Source organism: Triturus cristatus, chromosome 12 (genome assembly GCF_964204655.1).
Source record: "Triturus cristatus chromosome 12, aTriCri1.1, whole genome shotgun sequence".
In the NCBI taxonomy this organism is placed as follows: domain Eukaryota; kingdom Metazoa; phylum Chordata; class Amphibia; order Caudata; family Salamandridae; genus Triturus; species Triturus cristatus.
Genome location: NC_140595.1, coordinates 226,483,369 through 226,509,461, shown reverse-complemented (window position 1 = coordinate 226,509,461; position 26,093 = coordinate 226,483,369). Strand labels below are relative to the sequence as shown.

The 26,093-nt window shown below is 42.8% G+C and overlaps 1 protein-coding gene across 5 annotated transcripts in view; it reads right to left on the bottom strand.

Moving 5' to 3' along the window:
- ZDHHC1 (zDHHC palmitoyltransferase 1) overlaps nucleotides 1–26,093 on the bottom strand; it is a 477,328-nt gene that overhangs the window by 365,632 nt on the left and 85,603 nt on the right. For all 5 annotated transcript variants that reach the window (XM_085639635.1, XM_085639633.1, XM_085639636.1 and 2 more), the window contains one exon: nucleotides 9,159–9,334. In XM_085639635.1, coding sequence (XP_085495761.1) covers nucleotides 9,159–9,334 — 176 coding nt within the window. The remainder of the gene's footprint in view (nucleotides 1–9,158; nucleotides 9,335–26,093) is intronic.

The window sequence follows — 26,093 nt, the reverse complement described above, 5'->3', positions numbered from 1 at the left end:
AGTATGCGAAAAAATCAGTGAAACAAAAAGGGAATAGGCAAATGGTGAGGAACAGCACCATTAGGGACAGTGCCAAGCACAGCGTTACTGAAAGTCATGGAAAGGAAAGAGCAGAGCACCGCTCTGAGAAGCAACCCTGCAAAGCGACGGCGAAATCCTCCTTGGAGGCAGAAAAAATTTGTGAAAAATATCGTGGCAGACGACAGAAAGTCTGCAACCACAATCTAGAACAGTGAAGGGCAACAAGTCCGGAACAGACGAGGAACGACAAAGCACCCCAAGACAACACCATCAAGGAGTGTCGTATCCCCTGTAAAAAGCTAACGGCTGAGGCACAGCCAAGAGACCCCAACCCAGAGGAGTGCAGAGGAGTCAGAAACCCCAAGCAACGAAAAAAGGGAGAAGATTAGGAGTAGGCCCCACACTGGAAGCACCAGGGTGCAGGGATGCAAAAGTACATATGAACCTACGACCAATTACCAGAAAAGAAGGAGTGGTACAAATAAACAGAACGAAGCATCCCGCCAGGGAGGAAGAGAAAGAGAGCACCCGCAGAAGACAAATGCCACCCGGAGGGAGGCGAGTGCAGAAGATCAAGCTGAAGGGTCCTCGCAGAACGGGGAGGAAGGGCGGGCCGTGAAGGAATCTGCGGATAGAATCGTCTCTACCAGATACATTGTTACCGAAGGTAAGTAACTTGTACATCTGATAGAGACTACTAGCAGCAGATTCCTTAACGTAGAATAGATACCCTAGCCATACCTAGAGGGGAGGAGGGGTGCGAGAGAACCTCACCAGCTTGGAAGAACACAGGGCCCCAACAGGGGATGTGTCATGGGGACAGGAAGGACGGCCCAGCCCCCTCCAAGCAGAAGTAAGCAAGAACAAGGAGAAGGGAAAGCCAGGATTCCACAAGCTACCCGAGGAGCAAAGAGCATCCGCCAGAAAACCCGGAGGGACAGACAGCACCCAGCGAGTACCAAAGAAAAAAAGAACCACCCACAAATCCAAGGAGAAGAGGAGGAACGGAGGCAGAGCCCGCCCCAGGAGAACACACACAGCGAAGGGACAGCTGAAGGGGTGTCCGTCCCGAGGCAGGGAACAAGGCAGGAATGGCTCCACAGCCAATAAGCACAGACGTGAGAAGGAAGACACAGACCCACAAGGCTCCAGCAAAGCAAGGGACAGGAGCACACGGTTACACGCCGAGACCCTCGGAGGTGGACCAGAACTACCAGGCTTGCGCAGCAGACAGCTGGCAAAGACTGTGGAGTACCGTGCCCAGAACAAGCCGAGCGCAAGACGAAGACAGAGGCAAGGGAACCCCAGAACAAGCCCTAGAGAAGGACCGTCCCAGTAGCACCACCCGGCCCACGAAGCGAAGTGGGACCGGCCAGAAGATAAAGAGACATATGTAGTACAGACTGAAAGCCGGCAACCAGAACGCAGGGGAGCACCAGGAATATCCTAGCACCCTGGAACACAAGGCAGAGGCCCAGGCCGAAAAGGCGGATAACAAGGTGGAAACACCAAGACACGGCGCAGTAAACGGCATGACAAAAGTCGGTCTGGCGATCCAGAGGCTGAAGAGGGAAGGCAAAACGCACAGAAGCAGATATCCCGCAGGAACAAAGGGCAAAATGGACGACAGGCAAACCCTGTAGAAGGATAGAAACACCATCGGATACTGAGCGGGACAGAACCTGGAGCCGCGCAAGCTGCGCTAAGGCAGAAGAAAAAGAGAGCCCGCACCAAGCGGTATACAGTGACGCCAGGAAAACGCGAGGAACCCGAGAAGGTATCCACACCCGCTCAGCTTAAGACAGAGCTATACAATAGCCAACAAGTACCCCACCTAGGGTATGACTTGTGCCAAAACAAAACAGGTAAACACCTCTTAGGGAAACCCGCAGCAGAGGTCAAGAACAGAAAAGATCGGTGGAAAACACCACAGGCAGCTTACCAATCAGCCAAAAAATACACAGAGGGTCCAACCTGAGGACCTATACAGCTTCACTAACAGCCAAAAATAATTTCCCACAAAGCTGAAGAGCTGAACCAGCAGCCAAAAGAACAGAGGGGCCAACTTAAGGACCCTGAAGGCATTCCAGGCCACAAACAGCACACAGACGGGCCAACCGAAATACAAGGCCCCAAAGAGAAAGGTGGGATAAACGCCTCCCATAAGACACCTGAGGACCAGCAAGCCGAAGCTTATGGAGGGGGAGGGGGACGGAGCCCCGCAAGGAGTCATTTTATAGCGGAGTCCGCGTGGGTGTGAAATAACAGAATCCCATCAAAAGGCAGGTCAACAAAACGCTCCCGAACATTCTCCGGAAAGACGCTATCCCGCAACCAAGCACGGCGGCGGAGGGCCACAGAACTCGCCATAGCGTGGGCAAGAGAATCAGAGACATCCAATGCCGAACGGAGAATAAATGCAGCTAACTCCCGACCATCCCGCACATGGTGCCGCAGATCAGCGCGAGCACCCTCGTGGGAGGTGCGAGACAGAAGGGACTCCGTGGAATCCCACAGGTCAGATGTAGCCCTGGCCAACACACAAAGTGTGTTGAGCACGCGCAGAGCAGCACTAGTGGAGGCGAAAATGTTACGCCCCCCAGGAGTCCAGCCAACGGGCCTCCCGTGACGGAGGGAGCAGCACCGAAGGCAAGGAAGGAAAAGCAGCCTGTAGGACAGGACCCTGAGCAGATTGGTGGGAAAAAAGGCAGACTGGATCGTGCGGGGCAGGACGTGGCAGTGAAGGAGCGGCTGAGGCACCAGATCCCCATGGGAGGACGCTCCCAGAAGAGAGTTGTGTAGCGAAGCTTCAAACGGGAGAAGCGGCTCCCCTCCACCAGAGCCCTGGTGGAGAACCTCCAACAAGTGGTCTGTTGGGAGTGGAGCGACCGGGTTGCCCAATTGCAAAATGCCGGTGGCCGTAGAGATGGCCCGGACAAAGGCGATACTTGCCTCCGTAGGGCGTCCTGGGGGCAAAGCAACTCTTCCGTAGGCGAAGGCTGCAAACTAAGCCGCCCGTCCCCGTGCCCTGCTGGAGGAAGTAAAGGCCAGCCCTTGTAGGATGGAAGACCCATGGACAAGTGAGGGGCCTGAGGGGTCTCCGGAGAAGGTGGAGAAGCCTGCGGGGCAGTCAACTGCAGGGAGCGGAATAGCATGTCCGAGGGCTGTGGACGCGGAGACGGCGTAGAATCCGCCCTGGAAGTCGCCGGGGAAAAAGCAACGATGCGGCATCCAGTCTCCCGTGAAGAGGAGACAAGGAGACGACAATCCTCCGGAGAGGAAGGGACATCCAGAGAAGAGTTGACGATCGGACTTCGGGATGGCGCCGGGAAGTCCACCACAGGCACCGGTGTGTCCTCGATCGGCGCCGAAGTGTCCACCAGGGGTGCAGAGTCGACCTCCACCACCACGTGCCTCATCGGAGAAGGGGGCGGGGTCGGAGCCGAAGCAGCCAATGAACGGCCCCAAAAAGGCACCGGCTCGACCTCCGACGAGGCAGCCGCCTGCGCAGAAGACCGAGAGGGGCTCGGGGAGGCGCCCCGGGTCCCGGCATCCACCTGCGGCACTGCCAGGGCCGGGGAGGAAAGCCGTCGACGCCAGCTCGACCTCCGGTAAGACAGCCACCTGCCCAGACGACCGAGGGGGACTCGGGGACGAGCTGTGAGTCCCGGCGACCTCCTGAGACACAGCAGGGAAATTGAGTACTCTATGAACAAATATTCAGAGTTCATAAATCTGTGTATTGACCAACTCTATGACACGCTGTTCGTGGATTCTGTGACGATACACTACTCCCAGTGGCCAAGGTTACCGAACCTGCATTCATCTGGTTTTAGACAACATAAATATAGTTGTCGATCGCCATAAATACACAGATTTATGAACTCTGAATATTTGTTCATAGAGTACTCAATTTCACGTTGACTTGTGTATGCACTACTTTTGAGCCTTGAAGAAGTCCCGTTGGGACGAAACGTGCCGCGTCGGCTATGAACTCTATGCTGTGCTCTTAAAATCAGAAACTTTTGAACAAAAGAATAAAGAAAATTTCATCATTAAGAAATTAAAGCTCATTGTGAATCTTTTGGGAGACACTGTGTTTTTGCTTGTCTTTAGATATTGACATATACTATTGTCTGCAACATATGATTTTAGCTGCGTGCTGAGCCATTTCTGTCTTTTGCATTTTTGGATGTACCAAATAATAGGGACGCAAGAAGGTCACGTCCCTGGCTCTTTGCACCGCACCTTCATATACTTATAATAGAATACCAGCTTGACTGGTGCAGGTTTCTAGTGCCCTGACCTTTTGTTCTTTTTGTATTGCCCAATTATAACATTATTTTCACCTTTGTTCTGTTCAATGAATCTGTTTTGTTTCTCATATTTAAACTTGAGCATACGTCCAACCCCCTTGTGCAACCTATGGCCCAATGGCCACGGTGTGAACTGCCTTTGGTCATGCACAGCGGTGAGGTTGGCAGCAGAGCTTGGCTCCAACCAGGCCCTGCACCCCATCATTTGGGCAACCCAAACATCTGGTGCACAACCAGGCGGTTGGCCACAGGGTCTAACCGGTTACGCACAGCCTTTTGTCATGCACAGCAGGGGGGGGGGGGGTAAGATGGTATTCCCTCTGGCCAAGGTCGGTGCCCAACCTCCCACAGGCACCAAACCGCCCCACTGCACACAGCGTGAGAAGTGGGCCCCCGTGGGTTTGACCTGTGTTCAACCCACTGCAGGCGGCCAATCCCCACAGCGCACGGTCTGGGCCTGCACAATGGTGGTTGGACACAGGATCTGGTCTATGACCAAATCCTTGATTTTGTTTAAATTTTATGCATAACTTTTATTGTTTTTGTTTCTGGGGTTCCACATTACCAAGTCTACTATGATACAGACGGCTGCAATGCCCCCTATTTTTTTGTGTGTGTCTTAAACAGTGTTCTTTTGGGACCAACACCCATCCCCAACATGGCCTGCAAACGTAAGGAATTGGAGAAGAAAAAATCCAGAACTATTGGACAGAGTCCAGAAGTCTTGTAAAGGTAGATGCAACATTATATTCAGAGTTGTAGCCAGCAAATCAGGTTTCTTAGTAATGTAAATGGTAATGTAGTACAGAAACGGCTGATGAGAGAAAAGGCTGCCTCAGTCAATCACAAAGCCCTATTTTTTTGGTAGCACTAGACTCCCATTGGACAAACAACGAGTTATATCTAACTTTAGCTAACCCCTCCATGCCCAACTCAAGCCCATCTTAAAATGTGATTTCTCAAAAATGTCTGAAAGGATTTATACCAACTCACAAAAAGCACACTTTCAGAGTAAAGTTCTAACTTTTCCCCAAATTTGGTGTAATTCCATTCAGCTGCTTTGTTCTTTATCGGACAAAGACTTTTGAACCCCACGCACACACAATAGAAACAGACCTAACAATCCAGACACATTGGTGACCGCTACTGTATTAGAAATGTATGTGTGTGTATGTATGTATATACATACATACACACACGTATGTTCAGAGCAAAGAAACAAATGGTTTTAAGTAACCTTCTAGTTAGGAGTTTAATGCAGATTGAAGTAAAGATTTAGTTGCTCGAGACAAAATAATCAGCCAGGAATCTTCAGCTATCATGCCTAACCCAGTTTCCCATATGTCTAAGTAAGCTAGTTTGGGGGACTGGCGTTTGTGGTGCAACACTCCTTCAGGAAGGAGCTTCACTGGCTGCCCATGCGCCAAGTTTAAGCTCCTGTGCTACGCACATAGAGCCTTACACAAACTTGGTCCCAGTATCCTGCATGACAAAGTCGAATTTTATGTTCCCACACAAAAATGGAGGTCTTGCTATCACACTCTTGCTAAAACCAAATGTATAAAGAAAGTCAGAGCGGGTGTGGGGGGTCATGCCTTCTCTTATCTGGCGTCTGCTCATCGGAGTGAACTTCCTTTAGACCTTCACCTCACTGACTATATGATATTTAGTAATGAAGCTGAAAACATAACTAATTCCTAGGATGCAATTCTGACGCCTCGCAGTCTATCGCTCAGGTCCCACCTGCTGAGGTCTCTGGCATCTAATCATCTTCATTACAGGTTCTTAGCCCTCCTAGCGCCGTGATATCCCTTGGGATGAGTATTGCGCTCTATAAATATATAAATATATATATATACACACACACACACACACACACACACACACACACACACACACATACATATATATATATATATATTTTTTTTTTAAATGACGAGAGCATCCATTGACCACCCATCAGGGAAAATTGCTTACTTATAAGCTTCTGGCAGCTCGCCACACTATCATCCAATCATGGAAAACAACCCAACTTCCCAAATGAACATGTAGCAGTCTAAACTATGGACAATATATGCAATGAAGAAAATGATGGACAACCATTGTGAAAGATTAAGGGGCAGATGTACGACCGTTGTTTGAGGTCGCAAACGGGAATTCGACCCGTTTGCGACTGCACAATTGGTCAGCCCCATGTACAAACCATTTTTTGCGAGTCGCTAACCTATTAGCGACTGACAAAATATAGTTTGTGACTCGCTATTAGGAAGGGGCGTGCCAAGGGCGTCCCTTCCAAATAGCGAGTCAGACTGCAATGTACTATTGTTTTGCAACCACATTTGCGGTCGTAAAACACTTGCAGTTTCCCACCTACTTCAAGTTGGTGGTAAATCATTTGCAAACGTAAGGGGTCCCCACTGGACCCCTTCTCCTTTGAGAATGGGTGCACACATCTTTTTTAAGAATAGACCACTGCCTGCCCTTAAAAAAATTAAACTGAAATGTTTCATTTTTCTTTTTTAAACTGCATCCCGTTTTCCTTTAAGGAAAACCGGCTGCATTTAAAAAAAAGATATTATATTGAAAAAGCAGTCACAGACATGATGGTCTGCTGACCCCAGCAGGCGACCATCGCTGTGAGTGCTAGCCATTACCAATGGGGATGCAAACTGCGCTGGCCTCATGAATATTGATGAGGCATGCAATTTGCGACCCATTGGGAATCTCAAACAGTGCATGAGACACTGCTGTACATTCAGTTTAGCGAGTCGCAAATTGCGAGTCGCAATTCTGTGCAATTTACCACTCGCTAAACTGAAAGGTTGAACATCTGGCCCTAAATGAGGAAATTTGAAAAGACATGGACTCAGTCTGTACCTACCTCAAAAGCAGAGACTGAAAAAGAGGAGGGACAAGGCACATGTCAATGGTACTCCACAGATTAGGTCTGTGTTGCCACTTTCTTCATCCACATAAAAGGGTGCAGATAATGTAATTTAATACTGAAATCAATGCTAATGTTTTATTTTGCAATAAGACGTAGATTATAATCTCACGGATAAAAGGCAACCTTACTACTCGACTGCTGTAGCCCTTATGTAAAGCCATAACTTTTGCATGTAAAAACAATATTTGGTTTCTTGGCGTTTACCTAAATACACCTCAAAGTGCTATTACTTTTTGCTTTGTCTTGCCTACTCACAAACGGACAAAGTATTGAAGAAATTAAGTGCTGAAGTTAAGTGTCTGCTACAGAATGGATTAAAAGAAACATTTCTACACCCTACTCCAAAAAAGCTCCTCCTTACATTTAACACATTTTCAAAAAAATGTTTTTGTACCACTCAATTGAATTCATCCTTGTGTTTTCTTTCCTCTCAGGGGGAGGGAGAGAGGGTCTATAATAGGCTGAGGATGTAAAGGGGGAAGGTGAAGTTATGGCAAGGAAGAGTCAGTGCTGCTCATCTGCTAAGGCGGAGGAGTGTCGCCCCACTGCTTCAGCTGCAAGCTGAATAAAAAACAAAATGATAATAATGTTCGTTATTTGTCATTTTGTTTTTTGTATTCAGCTTGCAGCTGAAGTCAGGCGGCTGGGGCTGGGCTCCCAGAGTCACAGGGGGAGGAGTGGTGGCAGCACCTCAAGTGTGCATGATGCTTTGGCCGACTGTCCCAGGCCAAACCAAAGCATCATGCCCACTCTGCATGTTCTCCACTCAGGTTGTATTATAGCCTGAGTGGAGAACATGCACAGACTGCCAGCGCCTGTCTGGGTGCCGAACCACGGTGCTTAGACCAATCACAACGCTGCTAAGCCAGCATTGTGACTGGTCTGGGGATTCTCCAAATGTGTCTCCTTCCTGTCAGAAGGACTGAGAAGAAGAGGTGGCAGCCGGCGGTAAAGAGGGAAGTGATTTAGATTTTTTAAAATATTCCCCCCCTTCCTCGTCCCCCCACCGCCCCATTACCTCTGGTCGGTAGCAGTTGAAGAGGATAAACTAGAGTTACATTTGCTTCAACACCAAGGGCCACATGTAAGTAGCTCGCATTTTGCTATTGCCTAATTGCGAATCACAAGGATTCGCATTTAAGAAATAGCAAAATGCAATGTATGAAGGTGTATAGTACACCTTTTGCGATTCCTAAGGGGTCGCAAATGACCTACCTCATGAATATTAATGAGGTAGGTCGCAATTTGTGACCCCCTAGGAATCTCAAAAATCACGGGGATGGTGGCCTGCTGAGATCAGCAGACCACCAAGTCCGCGATTGCTTTTCAATAAAGCAATCTTTTTTTTTCTTGTAAAGCAGCCCGTTTTCCTTAAAGGGAAACGAGATGCTTTACAAAACGAAAAATGAAAAGATTTCTTTTCATTTTTTAAGAGAAGGCAGGGGTCCGTGGGACCACTGCCTGCTCTTAAAAGTAGTTTTACAAACATTCAAAAAGGGGAAGGGGTCCCTTGGGCACCCCTTCCCATTTGCAAATGGGTTACTACCTACGTGAAGTAGGGGGTAAAATGCGAATGTTTTGCGATCGCAATTGCGGTCATAAAACATTCATACATACTGATGCAATTCGGTATTAGGAAAGGACGCCTTAAACACGCCCCTTCCTAATACAGAATCGCAAACCTATTTTGCGATTCGGTAACAGGTCACCAAATCGCGAAATTGGGTTTTCTGCATCGGAAAAGCAATTTTTGCGTTTGCAAAGGGGCAGATTCTACGAATCTGCCGTTTTGCCAACTCAAAAATGCTTGCTACATCTGCCCCCCAAAAAACCACCAAGCAACAAAACTTAAGAGATAGGATTCTCATACTTACACATCTACTTCGCACAAAAAGCAGTGGAAATTTTCGATAACATGAGCGTGTTTGCTACGATCAAACACAGGCATACGGTGGGGTCGGTTCTTGCCACGGACATTGTCGTCTGCAGGGTCAACAGAAATTGCAGCAAGATGGACTATTAAATGAACTAAAAACATCACCCCGGTACACTGAAAGTGTCAAGTTAAGGAGTATAATTTTTAAAACCTTACCGAAGAAGGGAAAGCAGATGTTTAGGCTTATCAATTTAACAATAAAATAAAAAAAATAAAAAAAATCAGTCAGCCAAACATAGTGACAACCTGTGCAAAGCACACCAGTGGTCTATAATGTACCACTTTCCATTCATGATGTACACCTCGTGTTCTGTAAAATAAAAATCAGACTGCATTGTCATGACATTTACACCAATTAATTTCGCTGCATTTATGTACCACTTATTAATATGCTTAAGAGACTAATTGAAGAGTTGGGTCAGCATGTGCCATGCACAAGTACAGTGGTATCGCAGTGACATGTATTTGCGCAATTACCAATGAGTGGTCTCTGTTGATGGACAAAAGCAATTCAAAGTGGTCTTTTATTTAATTTTTTTATTTATGATTTTAAGAAAACAAGCATAAATATCACCTTACACTTCTCAGTCACAGCAGGGGTAAAAGTTAAGACACATCTTATATCAGACTTTCTGCAACATGAATCTTTGTGTACCGTTGGTTGCTGTAAAGGCAGGTGGCGAGTGGCAACATCCGGGAATGTACGCATACAGACAATGGGTAACAGGGTATCAGTAGATGGACACATTGCTCCCCCCGCTTGGTGTTTAGTGTCAATCTGGGTCACAACAATGGTTGGAGGTAACGTGTAGGGTAGGGGATAATGTGGTCTAACATGCATTGTGAGGCGCGCAGGCCTATCAGGTTGGATCCTGAGATGGTGTCTGAAATCACTAGGTATGGAAGCCGTTGCCTCTTTACGTGTATTGGCCCATGTAACAAATGGTGCCCATATATCTCTAGGCCTAGATGCAGTCGGAATCAAGTCCCAATATGCAACATATAGCGTTTGGCTAGAAGGAGCATCATAGCTGAAAAACGGCCAGCGCCTGGTGGAGATGCGGCAACATTACCCAGTAGGGCCGTCAAGGGGGAGCACTCGAGTCGGAAACCGGTCACTTCTTGAATATCATCAAACACCCTGTCCCAAAATTGCAAGACAGGGCGGCATAGCCATGCCATGTGCAAAAAGGGCACCAGAGTGTCTGTGCAGCGCCAGAACCGTGCATCAGCCCATAGCTCCGGGGACCTCGGCGCGACAATCGGTGAAGTGCGTTGTGTAGTGTTGTAGATGTGTGTGATCGGTTTCTGGGGTGATGGATTTGCTAGCATGCCCTCCAATGCCTCGAGTGATGGGGGAGCGGAGGGGAAAGAGGCGTGTACTTGCCTACAGTTGGCCCAGAGTTGATGGTATAGGAAGAGTTCCAGGACAGGAGTACGTGCGCCGTCTGGGTTCTGCGGTGTTGCTAGAAACTCATTGTTTGGGTAAAGATTGCCAAAAGAAGTCAGTCCCATCTGCACGTTGGATGGCACCAGTGTCGTGTAGTGAAGGAGAGTTAGGGTGATATGCCAGTGGCATTAATGGAGCGTATAGTAAGTGGGCTTTCACGCGCCGTCTAAGACCCTCCCAGGCCCATCTCAGCATCATCACTGTGTTTTATCTCAGTGTTGGATCTTTTGTAAGGATAATATACGGCGGCCGGCAAGGGGGCAGAGAAAGCAACATCCTTCTCCACCGTGACGTGGGGTTGGAATGGAGTAGTGTGTGTCCAGTAATGGAGATATTGAGCCTGTGCGCACAGAATTCAGAGTGGTCTTTAGTCACCACGACAACTAAGCCTTAATTGGCTTTGGAATGTAGGTGGCCATTTTCAAAAGATTATGATTTCAGAACTTTTTATTGAAAGTTTACACAAACTAAGAATCATCAAAAAAAGGAAAGACAAAAACAGCAAAACAAAAACAATGACAATGACAATAGTGCTGTTAAGGTCTTCTGAAAGTTTGGCAACATGCATGGTTGCATGTGGATAACAAAGAAGAGGGAATTAGTTCACAGATGTATTCTTCATATCAAAACATGTTTACAGAGGAAAACTGAAAGAGAAAGCAGAAAAATAAGAGACATCACTTTACCAATTAAAGTAATGACCTCTCCAGCTAGCCACTTTATTAACGTAAAGAGTGTGTGGTGATACTGTAATTTCAGTGCCTTATATTAATGTAATGTATTTTGTAATGTCAGTGGCCTATATTTGTGGCAATGGAAGGTGTGGAATGTGAGAGGACAATATGTAGGCTATATGAATAACGTTGTGGTGGTTTTATTCTTTCAAGATATTTATCTAACTTGTTCCATAAAGGGCAGCTCGGTGAAATCCAGTGGTGTAGTTGGGCTAAAATTAGTTCTGCGCCTCTAATATATCGAACATATTCCCACCATGTATGACTAGAGACATTTTTCAGACCTTTCCAGTGGTTTAGAATCATTTTGTGTGCCAACGTAAACATCAAGTCCATTAAAAGTGAGTCCATTTTGTCCAACTCTGACATCTCATATCCAATGGAGAGACCTCGAACGGTGTGGGAGAGGCTCTTCGGAGGTGAAAAATGTTATATGTTTATGAATACATCTTGTCCCAAAACAAATGCCATAAGGGGTAAAGTACATATGCTTAAGTATGCAAACATTTGATTTGCAACTCTAACAGATATTAGTTGGTTATAGACCCAACTTATATAGCCTCTCTCAAGTCAAGTTAAATCACTTTATTTCGCAAATGTGAACCAAAAAAGGGCACATAATAAAAAAAAACAGGCCAATCAGATTGCAATAAAAAAAAAAGTTAAAACACAATTTTGGTAAAAACCAGTCACATGCAATCTAACAAAATGTTATAAATTGACTTACATTGCAAAGAGAATAAAATACACACTTACATAGCAGGCCGATACATATAAAGTGCAAAGAATATTGCCACAGTCACTGGATTTGTAGAATTGCTTTTTCTGGGTCAGTGGTCACCACAGCCAGGTCGTCAGCAAAAGCCATTATCTTTGAATCATAGACATTATAACAGACTGGTGTAATCTTCTGGTCTTGAAGAATTTGTTCAATAAAAATATCAACATATAGGGCAAATATTATGGGTGAACAAGGGCAGCCCTGTCTTGTCCCCCTTGCAACTTCGATACTGCTTGATTCTTGACCCATTATATGTAGTTTTGCATACGGTCTGTGGTACATTGCCTGTATAGCTCTTATAAAACCTGGCCCAAACCCTCTTTGTGCCATAATAGCCCATAGATATTGCCATGAGACTCTATCGAATGCCTTCTCTGCATCTAGGAGGATCATAGCCATCTTCTCTCCTGTTACCTCGGTTATATCAAACAGGGCTATAGCACGCCTGATGTGATCTGTTGTGCCTCTTCCTGGTATAAAACCGTGCTGCCATGGTGAGACTAGATGAGCTATGATCCCCCCTAATCGAGTCGCAAAATTCTTGGAATACAGTTTGTATCCACATTCATGAGGGATATGGGTATATAAGATGCTGGATTATCAGGGGGCTTCCCCTTTTTTTTTTAAACCGCAATGTCTGCTCCTTGCCAGGATTCCGGTCGACCCCCCCTTATTTGTATACCAAGGAATAAATCTAAAAGTAGCTGAGCTATTTCCTCCTGGATTGCTCTATAAAATTCCTAAGGAATTTTAATCGGGACTGGACGCTTTTCCTGGGGCCATAGACTGTAGGGCTAATACTACCTCTTCCTATTGTAATCTCTTTTTCCATTTCCTGCTCAATTTCTTCGCTAACCCTACGTTGATTTTCCAAAATTATTTTGTTTTCATTGTGTAAAAGAGGATCAAGATTATCTTGTCGATCTAGATCTATATAAAGCTTCTCGAAGACCTTGATGATATCCTTTATATCTGTGAGGGGTGCACCATCATGTCCTTTGACTTCGGTTATGTTATTCCTCGCAACTCTCTGTTTAGTCCGTAGAGCCAACATCTTGCCCACGGATTCCCCATATTCATAACTCTTGTTTTTGTATGCCTGAAAAGCTGCCGCCCCTTTCTTGCTGTAGTAACTATTAATTTCAGCTTTTGCTACCGCTATTTCCTGCCGCAATGATATCTCCATAGCCTCCTGTTTTTGCCCAATAGCACGGGTGTGTTGTTTTTCTAATTCTCCCAGGCTTTTGATCAAAGCGTTAATCTCTTCTTTCTCTTGTTTTCTGGTCTTACCAACAAAACTAATTGTATCCCCCGAAGGCCCTCCTTAAAGCTATCCCAAACTATACATCACGATGAGCTATACTGATTCATCTCGTAATATTCTGTCGCCCACTGTCTAATATATTTCAGGTATCGCTCATTAGTTAATAATGTTCTGTGAAATGTCCATTTGCTTTGTAGATGGTCTCTGGTTTGAAATACAGGTTCCAGAATTAATGGATTAGGATCAAACAACAATCTAGGCATTTTCTTTATCACTGCGGCCGCAAGCTGACTTATTTCTTATGGGGGGTTGAAAAGTAAGTAAATCCTGGGTTGGTAGGATGTTTTGCTGCCCACACATCCAACAAAAGCAATTATACAAATTCAGAAACAGGCCAGCAATTACGGCCGGAAATCTGGCTATTTACTGAATACAGGGAAAACGCAGATCATATGCAATTCTAAAACTCCCTGCAGTGATCCCCAAAGGCAGGATGATGTAATCTATCTTGGGATAAAAATAAGTATATGGACTCTATCTGCAAAATAAATATGTTGCCCAAGCTAAATAGGATCAGCACGGATTTACGATTACTAGATAGACTCCATCTTACACTTATAGGAAGATGTAATATACTTAAAATGGTCATGCTCCGTAAGATTTTATATATGTTTAGATCCATCCCGCTAGAAATTGAGGATCTGTTCCTAAAGAAATTGGACTGTATCTTTAGTAATTTCATTTGGAAATACACGAAAATTCAACGATCTCTCAAATTTTTAATATTACCACAAGATCGAGGTGAATGTTCAGCCCCTAATCTTAGATTCTATTATTTTGCAACTTTCTTGCAAAAGATGACCTTTGTGATCTCATCAGGGAATGGTTATATGCCAGACAAGCACCAAGAGGCAAATACGGGCATCCCATCTATATATTAACTGGCCATAGGTAAAATAGCGCAGGGAATACTTCTCCGACAAGTGGAGGACAGATATTACGAGAAGACCAGGTTTCAGGTGGTAATAGCAATTTGGAAAGTCTGGAGTAAAATAGTTGGACTTATGCAAATTCAGAAGTATAACAGATATACACCTTTGTGGCGATCACCCCTATTTCCCTTATCGATGTATGTGAATTTGGGTATGCAATGGGAAGAAAAGGGGATCTCTAAAATGGGGGATTTATTCTCAAATAATCAGAGGCTCTCATTCATTGAATTGCAACAAAGGTATGGTTTAGCGGCTGGGGCGTATTTTAAATATCGGCAGATTACCAGCTTTCTAAATAAAATAAATAGGCAAAAGATCTCCACAAATAGGATTCCCTTAATGGAGGCTATGTCTCACCCCCAGACAAAAATTAAATAGATATATAAAATATTAATTGACACACTTCCTGATGATCTGGAAATAGTAGAAACTAGATGGGCTACTAAATTAGGAGACCCTGATGTAGACCTTTGCCAATCATTGGCGCTAGGGAAGGGGACATTCTCTCAGCTAACCTGAAAGCCCAACATTATTATACCATTTATGATCTTTATTTTACTCCTGCAAAGCTCTGCCGCTGGGGGAAAAGAGGATGACAAATGTCCTCGATGTGATCAAGGGCCAGTTCATATGTTCTACGGCTGCGAGAAATTAGGACCTCTCATAATGGGAATGGGAATGGAGGAATGGGAATGGAGGAATTTCTATCAGCAGCACTAGGGAGCATAATCGGCATAACCCCTACATTAATCCTGTTCGGATATGATGTAAAAGCACAATATGATTCAAGGAGGAATACATTTGTTTTTGTTCCAGTAGCTGTGGCCCGGCTACTAGTCGCTACACAATAGAAGGATGCTGACCCACCTACATATTATGCTTGGCTGGGCCGTCTGCTGGCAATATATAATCTTGAAAGGTCACTGTACAACTGCAAAAGCCGGCGTGCTAGCAAGAGAGGTAAAAAAATCTGGGGTCCAATGAATAAATGGTTCACAAGGCAAAACGCAGGGAGGGATTGGTTGGCTTAAGGGGGCAGAATTTACGGGTTCGGGTAGCATTATTTTGTTTTCTCCCAGTCTCTTATATTTTCTATTTTCTTTTTTTTCCCCCATAACCGTTTCATTGTGTATGTATTGAGTGGCCGTAGATTCTTTACGCATTATAAATATATGAAATGTTGAAAAATATGAATCTCTGTAAACTTGTATTAGATAAAACTATATTTTACTTATGAACTTTTTTTTGTACTCTTTATAATCTCACCAAATAACATTAAAAAAAAAATGAATATTGCCACAGTCACAAAGCTGTTTCAACAGGATGAGGGTTTGTTTCACCATAAAATAAGACCTTCCATTTAGAACAACAGTAATTTCCTTCTTCTAATTGCACATTTTAGGAAAGAACAAATGTTAACACAATGGATGTGAAATCAAGTTGTAGCAGATACACCATGGCTAGTCTCGAGGTTTTAATCCCCTCTTTCTTATAATCGACATTAGCAACTTTTTTGTAAGATCATCATAAAATTTGCAATAGAAAGTAAAATGCAACAGACGTGTGGAGGATTCATCACAGGGCTTTGAAGGCTCGAACTGGCCAAAGGAAAACGGAGGTGCCACATCACAAATCCTAGCCTAACCCTAGTGAGCAGTTGGCTATTCCAGGAGCCATCAATCCATCCTAAATATGGCTCCAGAGATAGAGAGGTATAAATCTCCACATACTCTTTGATAGGCCATTTGTTGAATTTGTGGTCCTCCATCTGGGCTCTCAGCCTTTCCTTGAATGTGGATTTAACCCAAGCCATATCCATTTTTGTTACAGTGGAAGGGTTGGTAAAAAGGTTCAGCCTACCCAGCTTTGACAATTTAGATTTTATTTAGTCGAACAAAGGAATTAAAATACCTGCCTTACACGCGAGGCAATCATTAGTAATCCTTATTCAATGACGCATGTGAATTTTCTCACATAGAACACCACAAAAGCAGAGGAGTCAGCTTAAAGGTGTCTTCAGCATACTCCAGCCCAAGCTCCTGGTGTATGATATAGGTAGAGCATGCAGGTGGAACACCCAAAAATTACCTTGGCACCCTATTTTGCTCCACTTGGAGGGGGCTTGTGTTTGAGTATCCCCAGATTCCTGAGCCATACGTAAAGACCAGAAAACACTCCTGTAGTATCCTAATCATCCTATCTACTTGTAACCATCTACAATAAAGACTTCTTGAATTACATCCTTACTGCGTGGACCTTCAGCACTACATCTCCCTCTTGTAAACCTCCAGGAGAGGGGCTACAGGTCTATTTCCCCCAATATGTTTAGCCAGATTCAAAATGCAGCCCCCAGAGCTTAAGAATGTCTGCCTCACCTTGGCAATGGATGGTCTCCAATTACTCCTAGCATCGATAACAACTCCCAAATCTGAGAAAACGTGGGTCTGGGCAGCTCGATGACCTTGTAAAAATATACCCCACACCTAGTAGTGTGTAGGCTTACAAACCATAATAAAAGTCTTCGTCTAATTTGTGACCAGGCCCAGTGATGCCATAAAAGACACACATTCTAGGAGTTCTAGGTAATAAAACCGCATCATCTGCGTATTCATTAAAACTGGGACCACTTTCCTGCCAACTGAGGGGGCGTCCGATACTGCATTTGAGAGGGCTATGCCAAGACCACTGATATAGATGTGGAACAATACTGGAGCCAGAATGCAGCAGTCTCGCACTACTCTCCCTAGCTTGAAGCTATCTACCCGTTAGCCTGACGGGCCAAACATTACAGTTACTGACAGCCTATCTAGAGTAAAGAATTCACTATGAAGGAGGAGAATTTTTGTCTAAGCTAGGTTAGGGTAATTATTTATTTATTTTTTAAATAGCTAGCATTTGACCATGTCTTAGTCCATATTTTTTCTGGAAGGCTAGTGGTATCTTTTCATCATTCATTTTTCCATTTTGTTTGCTGAGATTTTGGTAAATTTGAGGATGAAGGTCCTAACAGCTTGTAGATTTTAGAAACCCCATGTCCACTCTTCTTGACTTTATCCAAGATATGATTGAAAGATCCTGCTAAGGAAAATTACGTTGCTTGGATAATGGCTCTTTCAATTTTAAGAAATTGTAGAATTTAGCACTCTCCAGACCAAAGATGCTTTGCAGCCTGGCAAAAGACAGAGTGTTCTATATGCATCTGAAATCTGTGATAACCAGGATGCTTTTTGCGCTCCACGTCCCAACAAAGGACGGAATCTCTCCCAAGTTAATATTGGGGTTATACAATAAAGACGCTATATTAGATTTTGAAATGTTGGCTTCTTTGGCATTGATCTTTAGTGCAGTTATTTGTTGTGTTACAGATAACCAGATTTGGGAGAATTTCATTGTTCCCATCAATGGTAAGGATGGATAGTAGAGAGGATTTCCACCAATAATTTCTCTACCACCATTTTGTTTTCATAAACAACGGTCTTGAAGGGAGAATTATTAGAGTACCAGTGATCCTTGGATTAGGATTGATGGTTACTAGTACAAATTTAACATTTAGTAGAACCAGGACTGCAGAGAGTGGGCACCCTTGCCTTGCTCCCAGTTTTAAATTAAAAAAAAGAATTCTGAAAGAATGTTTCCGACCTTAATTCCAGCTCCCGGGAAATGGTATAGTCCCATAGCAGTTTTAATTACTGCGTTACCTAATTTAAATATTTTATACACATTTACCAGGAAAGCCAAGAAACCTTGTGAAAGGCCTTTTCCGCATAGTGTTATTGCTACCACTGGGGATGTGTAATGTATGGCTATCTCAATGAAGTCACAGAGTAGGCTTATAGGATCACCCGCTAGACTACCTTTCATAAAGTCTGACTAGTACGAGCCGATCAGGATTGTTCTAATCTCTTTGCCAGTACCATTTCATAAACATTGCAATAAAGATTAATCAATGCTATCGGTCTATAGTTTTGAGGTAGATTTAGGTCTATGCTATCTTCTCGAATAAGAGTTATCACCTCAGCTGTTCCTGAGATTTCTCCAGAGGACTCATGTTGTTTGAAAAGGTCCATTAGAGAATTTCTAAGATCATTTAAGTAGGATTTATATAATTGAGCTATAAGACCATCTGGGCCCGGAGGTTTCCCTATTTTAAGCTCTTTGATAACAGAGCGCACACTTCTGGGGTGATTTCTTTATTTAAAAGGCATGATTGTTCACTAGTATATTTGGGGAGGTTTGGGTTATTTAGATAGGTGTGTCCTTCTTCATAGTTATCTTTGAAATCATTATAGGTCTTTATAGAATTCTGAGAAAATTGTCTGACTTTTGGAGAGTCCGAATGTATCTTCCCTTTTTTCATCTTTGATTATGAGGCCCGGATTTCTATTATTTTTATATTTTAAATATTGCACGAACATTCTCCCAGCCTTATTACTGTCACAAAGTTTAATCGAATTTTGTTTGCAACCCATAAACTGGTTGAGATTATAATTTTATTGTACTCTTTTTTTTTTTTAATTAGTCAGTCTGTCTAAATGGATTTGGCCTTCCTTTGATCTATACTGTAGTTCAAGTTTTATAATCTAAGTTTCTGAAGGATCACATAGTTGTTAATTTGAACCAATATCTGCATCATTGCCTTATAGGCATCCCATCGTAACTGCGGATTCAAGACATCTTTGGAGTTTTCTTTGAAGTAATCTTTTCTCTCCAGCTAAATCAATTTGCATTGTGCCGGGTCTTGCAGAATTTCAGGGTTTAAACACCAGTTTTGATCTTTTTTAGCAGGTGTATTCCAAGCAACTGATAAGATAATAGCTGAATGATCAGAAATCACCCTCGGTTCAATCGAGGAATTGATTATGATTCTAACCATGTTATCCGAGATTAACACTTTATCTATTCTATAGTGTGTTTAGTGAAGATGGTGAAAAATGGGGTAGCCTTTTTCATCCAAATGCTGTGATCTCCAAGCGTCCCTCAAGAAGTGTTTCACACAGATTTCCTTAACATCTTCTTTGATGGAGAGGAACAAGCTTTTGAAGTAGAAAGTCTGTCCAGAGTTATATCGCTTATGAGGCTCAAACTCCCCACAAATATCTTAATAGCGTCTTCAGGCCTTTTATTCAAATGTCAAAAAGTATGTCCCATTTGGGTCACTGATATTTGGAGACTAGTCGTTAAGTGTATAAAATTCTAGTCACTCTTTAGCCAATTTATTAGAAATCTATCTCCCCTCCTTGGCCGTTTCAGACTCTAAGACTTAGATGTTACAATGTTTTGCTAGAACTGCGAGTACATCGTTCTTTTTTATTAATAGCGGAATAGCAAATTATATCCCTTGCCAAAAGACCAAAGGTGGATACTTCTTTATCTATAATTTTAGTTTCTCATAGAAACACAATGCACCCCTTAGTTTCATATAGATAATCAGCAGTTTTCCTCCTTTTTACAGGATGATTAATACCTTCGACATTTAATGATATCTTAAAACAATCACTTTTGTGCTTGACCATAAGGGTATGGAACAAAGGGTATTGACTTAGGTGAAGAATGTTAGGACAAAGCCTCTCGGGATAAGTTTAAAACAGACTTAGACCATTCAGGTTCCTGTGGAGTGTGCATATGTGGGTTGTTCTTAAAAAATGATTTCCACGTTGCATCAGTCTTTGTTAACTTTGTTACTTCTGTTAGATAGTCTAGGGTCAGGGAAAGTCAAGATATATTGATTCACACCTACCGGCACCATAACAGGCATATGTGGTGCTGGTACCACTACGCTTTTTCAGAGTTGTGCCTCCCTGTTGTGCTACATAGAAGGTTGCTGGTAGGCTGATGTGTGATCTCATAAGCCTGGCGAGCTGGGTCTTTCCTCAGGCCGTACAACATGGACTTTTTAGCGCAAATCCTCATCCCTTGGTCACCTTAACATCCTGCTTCAGATTCCGGTCGTGAGCATGACGATACTCTGACCGTCGCAGTGAATAGTAACAATGAAGTAGAGCAGATTGCTGCGCTCCCGCCACAAGTGTTAATCTTCCTTTTCACTTCACCAAGACTCCTGTCTAAAGATTATGGAGTGACTGTGGAATGCAGTTTGTTGCCCATCACTTGATCCCTGCATCTTACTCTACTAAACCAAATTGATGATGGTCTTCTGAAACAATAGTTTAAGGATTTCCGTTGCATGTGCCTGGTTTTATTCTTCCTAACTAAATACATCTGTACAAGACAAAAACCACTAGATTGGCTCCGCACCACAATTTGTCAACACTAGAGTCCGTAAAAGAATGCGTGCATAATTATTGAAGAAATCTGATTTGATACAAAAAATCAAGTTGCTGTAAGTTCCTAATTGAACTTACTGGCTTTACAATACTCTATTGTTATGGTTATCATGCCACGTGCCTTTGGATACCTCGTTAAGTACATATTTGGATATTGGACATCTGTATAGTTTTATATCGCCTTCATTTGGATTACCTGTGTAATACTGTGAACAGAAACCACATGGTTGTAATAGTTTTCCGCTTGAGTCAGTATCAGTTGCAATTGGTCAACAACAGATTTGATTGTTCTGTGGCTGTACTCTTACTTCGCCCTGAAGACGTCCTATGTCAAGAGGACGAAACACGTTGGCTGATGACTTTTGTTTAAATGAAATAAAAAAGAAGAACAAGACTAGACGACTTTGCATTGGCAACGATTTTTTGTATCAAATCAGATTTTTTCAATAATTATGCACACATTCTTTTACGGACTCTAGTGTTGACAAATTGTGGTGTGGAGCCAATCTAGTGGTTTTGTCTTGTGTCCCCTTCAGAGGGTAGGTGCTCCTGGACAGGGGGCACATTTGGCTTTTGGCACACAAAACTGTCTATTGTTTATATTGTATGGAGATTGACGGCACGGGTGCTACATTTCGCGTATGGTCCACTGTCCATTTCCAGTAGGTTGAAATACGTCTGTACACTTCAACTGCTTCAAAACAAATGTATCAGTTCTTGGCAGAGTACATCCTGCACCTACTTCTTTATTAATACTAATTGACTTATCAAACTTGAAAATTCAACTTATGCTCCGACGTATACAACCGTTATAATCAATATTAATTCAAAAAAATATTTTTCCACAGAATAGCAGAAGCGTCCTGACCGATGGAAACCTTTTTCGTATGGATACTTACTTCTAACTGCAGATTTCACAACTTTTGAAAATTCACATGCATCAGATTGGATACAGAGAATTGTGCCACATGTTAGTACCTTGTGAGTGCAGCAGTCACATCACTTCAAAAGTGATGGAGTGGAGCAGCAAATAGATGCCACACTTATGCAGACGTGTGTTCCTTCCTTTCAAGCTCATAGACACAGATCACAGCTCCACTGTCAATTTGTTGTCCTCCGAAGTTTTTCAAAATTCATAGACAGTGTGCTAGGGAAGTATAAATGCCCCCCCCCCCGCCCCCAAATAACAAGATTCAAGCTGTGCCATGACTGCAGGAGCAGATATCAGTCTCGGACTCACATGTAGAGTGTCTCTAGTGTCTGGGCTCAGGTCACAAATAAGTTGTGTTATAAGTGAGCCCTGATGCACCCAAAGGTGTACAGAGAACAGGGAACACAGTTATACCTCGCAACATAAGGTGGCCGCATGTTAAGTAACGATCCTGCTCCAAGTCACAGGCTGTTCCAGTGCCAGAACGTAGTCCCACTCAAGTCTTCAGGTAAATAAAATCTAAGGTGAATCACCAGCAAATGGCTAAATGGGAGTAGTCTCCTTCTTGGCACTCAAAAGTCAGACAAGAAGCTGTGCAGTGGGCACTCGAAGAGTCATTCCTCTTCAGTATACATTGACACCAAATTTCTCAGGCTGTCGTTGAGCCCACTGCAGGCTGACGTCCTCAGAGTTTATAAAATGCTACCAGTCCTCCTCTGGTGTACCTTTGGGCCCTCTGTGTCCTCGTGGCTTCCAGCCACACTTCTGCCAGCAGGCCCTCAAGGAGTTGACTGATCCCGGGGTACATGCTCTCAACCCACGAAGACACAAGTCCAAATTTCCACTCTGGTTCCATGGTAGTGCAGCAGTCTACTTTGCCAGCGTCTGTGCCAGCTCTGGTTCCGATGCCGGTCTCCAACCTAGAGCCAGGCCTGTGTCGGACTACGAAATCAAAAGTGCAGCTAACCTTAATTGAACCGGACTTCCAACTTATTCCACAACACCATTATTTACAGCGGTTGGAGGTCTTGTTCTGCTCCAAGAACTTACACCCCCTTCATTATAAAGAGGCAGGGTTTTATATGTACCTTCAGAAAGAAAGTGGGTTGGACACCTCTCCTGAAACGGAGATGAAATCACCAGCTCGACCACCAACAGAAGAAACTGCTTTATTTACAACTGTGGTGTGCAGGGCAGCTCTCTGGTGGCCTGGGCACTTTATCCTTAGTTTAGTCTGTGGTATAAAGTACCACTTTCATCACTTGACGCTCAAGGTATTGAGGCAAAGTAAGTTGAGGCCACTCAGGGAGGTGACGAGAGATAGGAACTCAACAAAACACTAAATCAAACTCAATAAATCAAACTATGCCTATGCCACTGTCTAGCTTGAGATACCAGAAAGTGATAATGCCACAACATTATCTACTGTGCTATATGGGCCTGAATCTAATTTGAGAAAAGAAGATACTAATTATATTCTATTGCCCAGTCTTCTAACTTGTCCAACACAGACTTTGACCTTAATGCCTAAAAGACAATTAGCTGACAGTTCGCATAATCAGCCCACTCACCCATTTTTATAGAGAGGATGCAATATTGAGCCTCCCAGGAAGCCGAGACCTGTGAACACTGGAGCGATGCCCTAAATGATTAAATAAATGAAGTTGCCAAGGAGTCTAAATATGATTTTAACAGAAAACTTGGCAGTCTATTAGGACATGGCTCGCCACAGAAATTGCATTTTTTCAATACTTTTTTCATAGCTTTTGGGATTATTACTACATCTTTCAAACTCTGCTTTTTGTCTCTGGTTCTTATTTTGGATTAAAGCTGAAAAAGAACCATTTCCAGGATCAGTACCATGATTTTGTCAGAAGTTTAATTATTTTGGCCTCATACTCTAGAACATCCATGATATTCTCCCCAAAGGAGTCATGCATATCATCTAGAGTATTAATTCAGTGCCAAAATTTAAACTGATCCTGAAGTCACTAGAGCTTATAAACAAGCTACCGTTGAGCCCTGTAATAATTTTTCTCTTCCCAGACTATTTCATTATAGCATTTTCTAAGATTAACAATTTAAATTTAACCCCTAAATCAATGTTTTTATGTTTTCTCTTCAGGGCTCTATGGTCCAGCTTTTTGTATAAAAATGAATTTGGTCTTCTATTTTAGTTTTTGTGTTAGTACCATCACCGTGCACCAACTATTAATTTATCAAAGGACTGGTCTTGGAACAGTGAGCTGTAAGAAGAATTCAGTTACTGACGAACATTTCCCTAAAATCTTTTGCACTTGCTAATAACTGCTATTCTTTAAGTTGGAGCCAAATTCCCATTTAACCTTTTTAATTATTTCGAGTCCTCCATTTTCCTGCAGAGCTTAAATTTATCAGCAACTCGGGCAGTACAACTGAAGAAGTTAACTTTTTGGAAATGGTAATTTTCTACTCCGTGTAATACTTAAAAGTCCAAAACACAATTTGAACAAAGAAAAGGAAACCAGGGTATAGTCCACTACAACCCAACTTCTATGGGAATGGTCATTATATCCAGAAGGAGGTCAGATTTCAAAAGACATTCAATGATCTAAGGTGATACGCAAAAACAAAATTTCAACAATTGACTCGCCCTCAATGTCACACCTCTATTCTATGGCATATCTACTGTCTATACCAATCAAAGACTCCAGCATACTCATAAGTTCAGCATCACTACCACAACCCATCACTTTTAAGATAAAGTCACCTCTTATAATTAAGTCAGTGGCAGAGTATATGAAGTTCAACTTCCAAGTAAAACACATCTATAATGTTCGATCGGTGTATGATTGTTCAAATAAACATTAAAACAGTAAGATGGTTTTTTACCACAAAGGCAATCATTGAGCAATTACAGCTTGCATAAATGGACTAATTTGCGTTGAGAGATGTTGATATACATTTGGACAGTCTTATGGATTGTCTTCCTTAGTAACAACACTTTTTAGCTGGAATAAAAAAAATTGGTATCAACTCAGCAGTAAAGGAAATAAGCTCCAAGTTTCTTGCAATAACACAATATTAGATTCTTCAAGGAATTACACAGACCCTCTATTCTATGGTAGTTTAACAAGACCTGCAACATTCTAGGACATTAATGTGCAAGTAGACTTTGATGGACGTAAGATCACCAATTGATCGTTAGGACATTTGTTACATATGCTGTTTTGGTGCACCCACAAGAGCATATGCTAGTCTGCTCCAATCCTCTAGCTCGAATTTGATTGAGGGGCAGAGTCTGCATCACCTGGTCATGCTCAACAGTAAGGATACACGTAGAGAACTTCAAAAACAAGGGCGGAAATCCAAGCCACCAATTGCTCCTTTTAGTACCATCACTTTACCCAGGGGAAGGAGCCATAAACTCATAATCATGGGACTAAAGGTTTGCTCACAGCTGGGTATTTTTCAACCTCTTATTTTTAATTGTTATTCTCCATTGGGTGAAAAATCCTTTTATTATTATAGACAAGTTCAACTACTTCTCTGTATTGGCCTTGTTACTTGAGTGGGTTCTTTATTAATACAGAGTCAATAGGGGATAGAATCAATTCACAATTTTAGTCTGATTTAAAGCCAGATAAACAAGGTACACAAGAAATTAATTCTAAAATACGACCTCTATTTAGTAGAACTTCTTTGCCTCCAATCTAAAGATCAGTGTAGTTTCTTCTCTCTGCTAGGTATCAGTGGCTTTATGCAGAAGAGAAGTGTAGTTAGAATTCTTGGTTGCTATTCCGCCTTGCTTCTTAGTATCCCATATCTGGATACATTCAGGTTGAGTTGGATTTGCTCCATTAGATTAAGGGGCTACTGCACTTATACACTTAGCTTAATTTTGCAGGTACTAGTGGCATTTTGTTTATCTCGGCTTAGTGCATTTTGTAATGGAGCTAGCCCCTTCTGTTTATGAATTTGATTATTAGTGCAGTCTATTTTATTATCAGATTGCCAGTCACATGTTGAGGGGAACTCATCTAGTTTAGCTGTGGAGTGAGACCAAGTAGATATCTGTCTTGGAAAGTACCCAGTCTTTAGCTTTTGATTAGCTGCCATTTTACCAGAAAAAAAACAAAAAACTCAACTCTTGCATTCATATCAGGGTTGTGATTCGTTTTTTGCTGATTAGTTTTTGATTGATTTATATATTATTTCCAAATTTACAACTTTTTCTTCTCCTTCCTGCAAAGAGGCTCTCGTCGTTCTTTTGTTTTTTTATAGAATGAAAATGGTATCACTCATGTTTTTAACCGTAGTATCACCAACTAATGTTTCTAACCCAATAGTGTTTGCCTCTTTCTTGACTTTTCTTTTAAGGATCGGAATGTTGCTTTACTAGACACTCATCTATTTGTTGTTAGAAATCACTTCATGCTGGGGATTTACCTTCTAAAT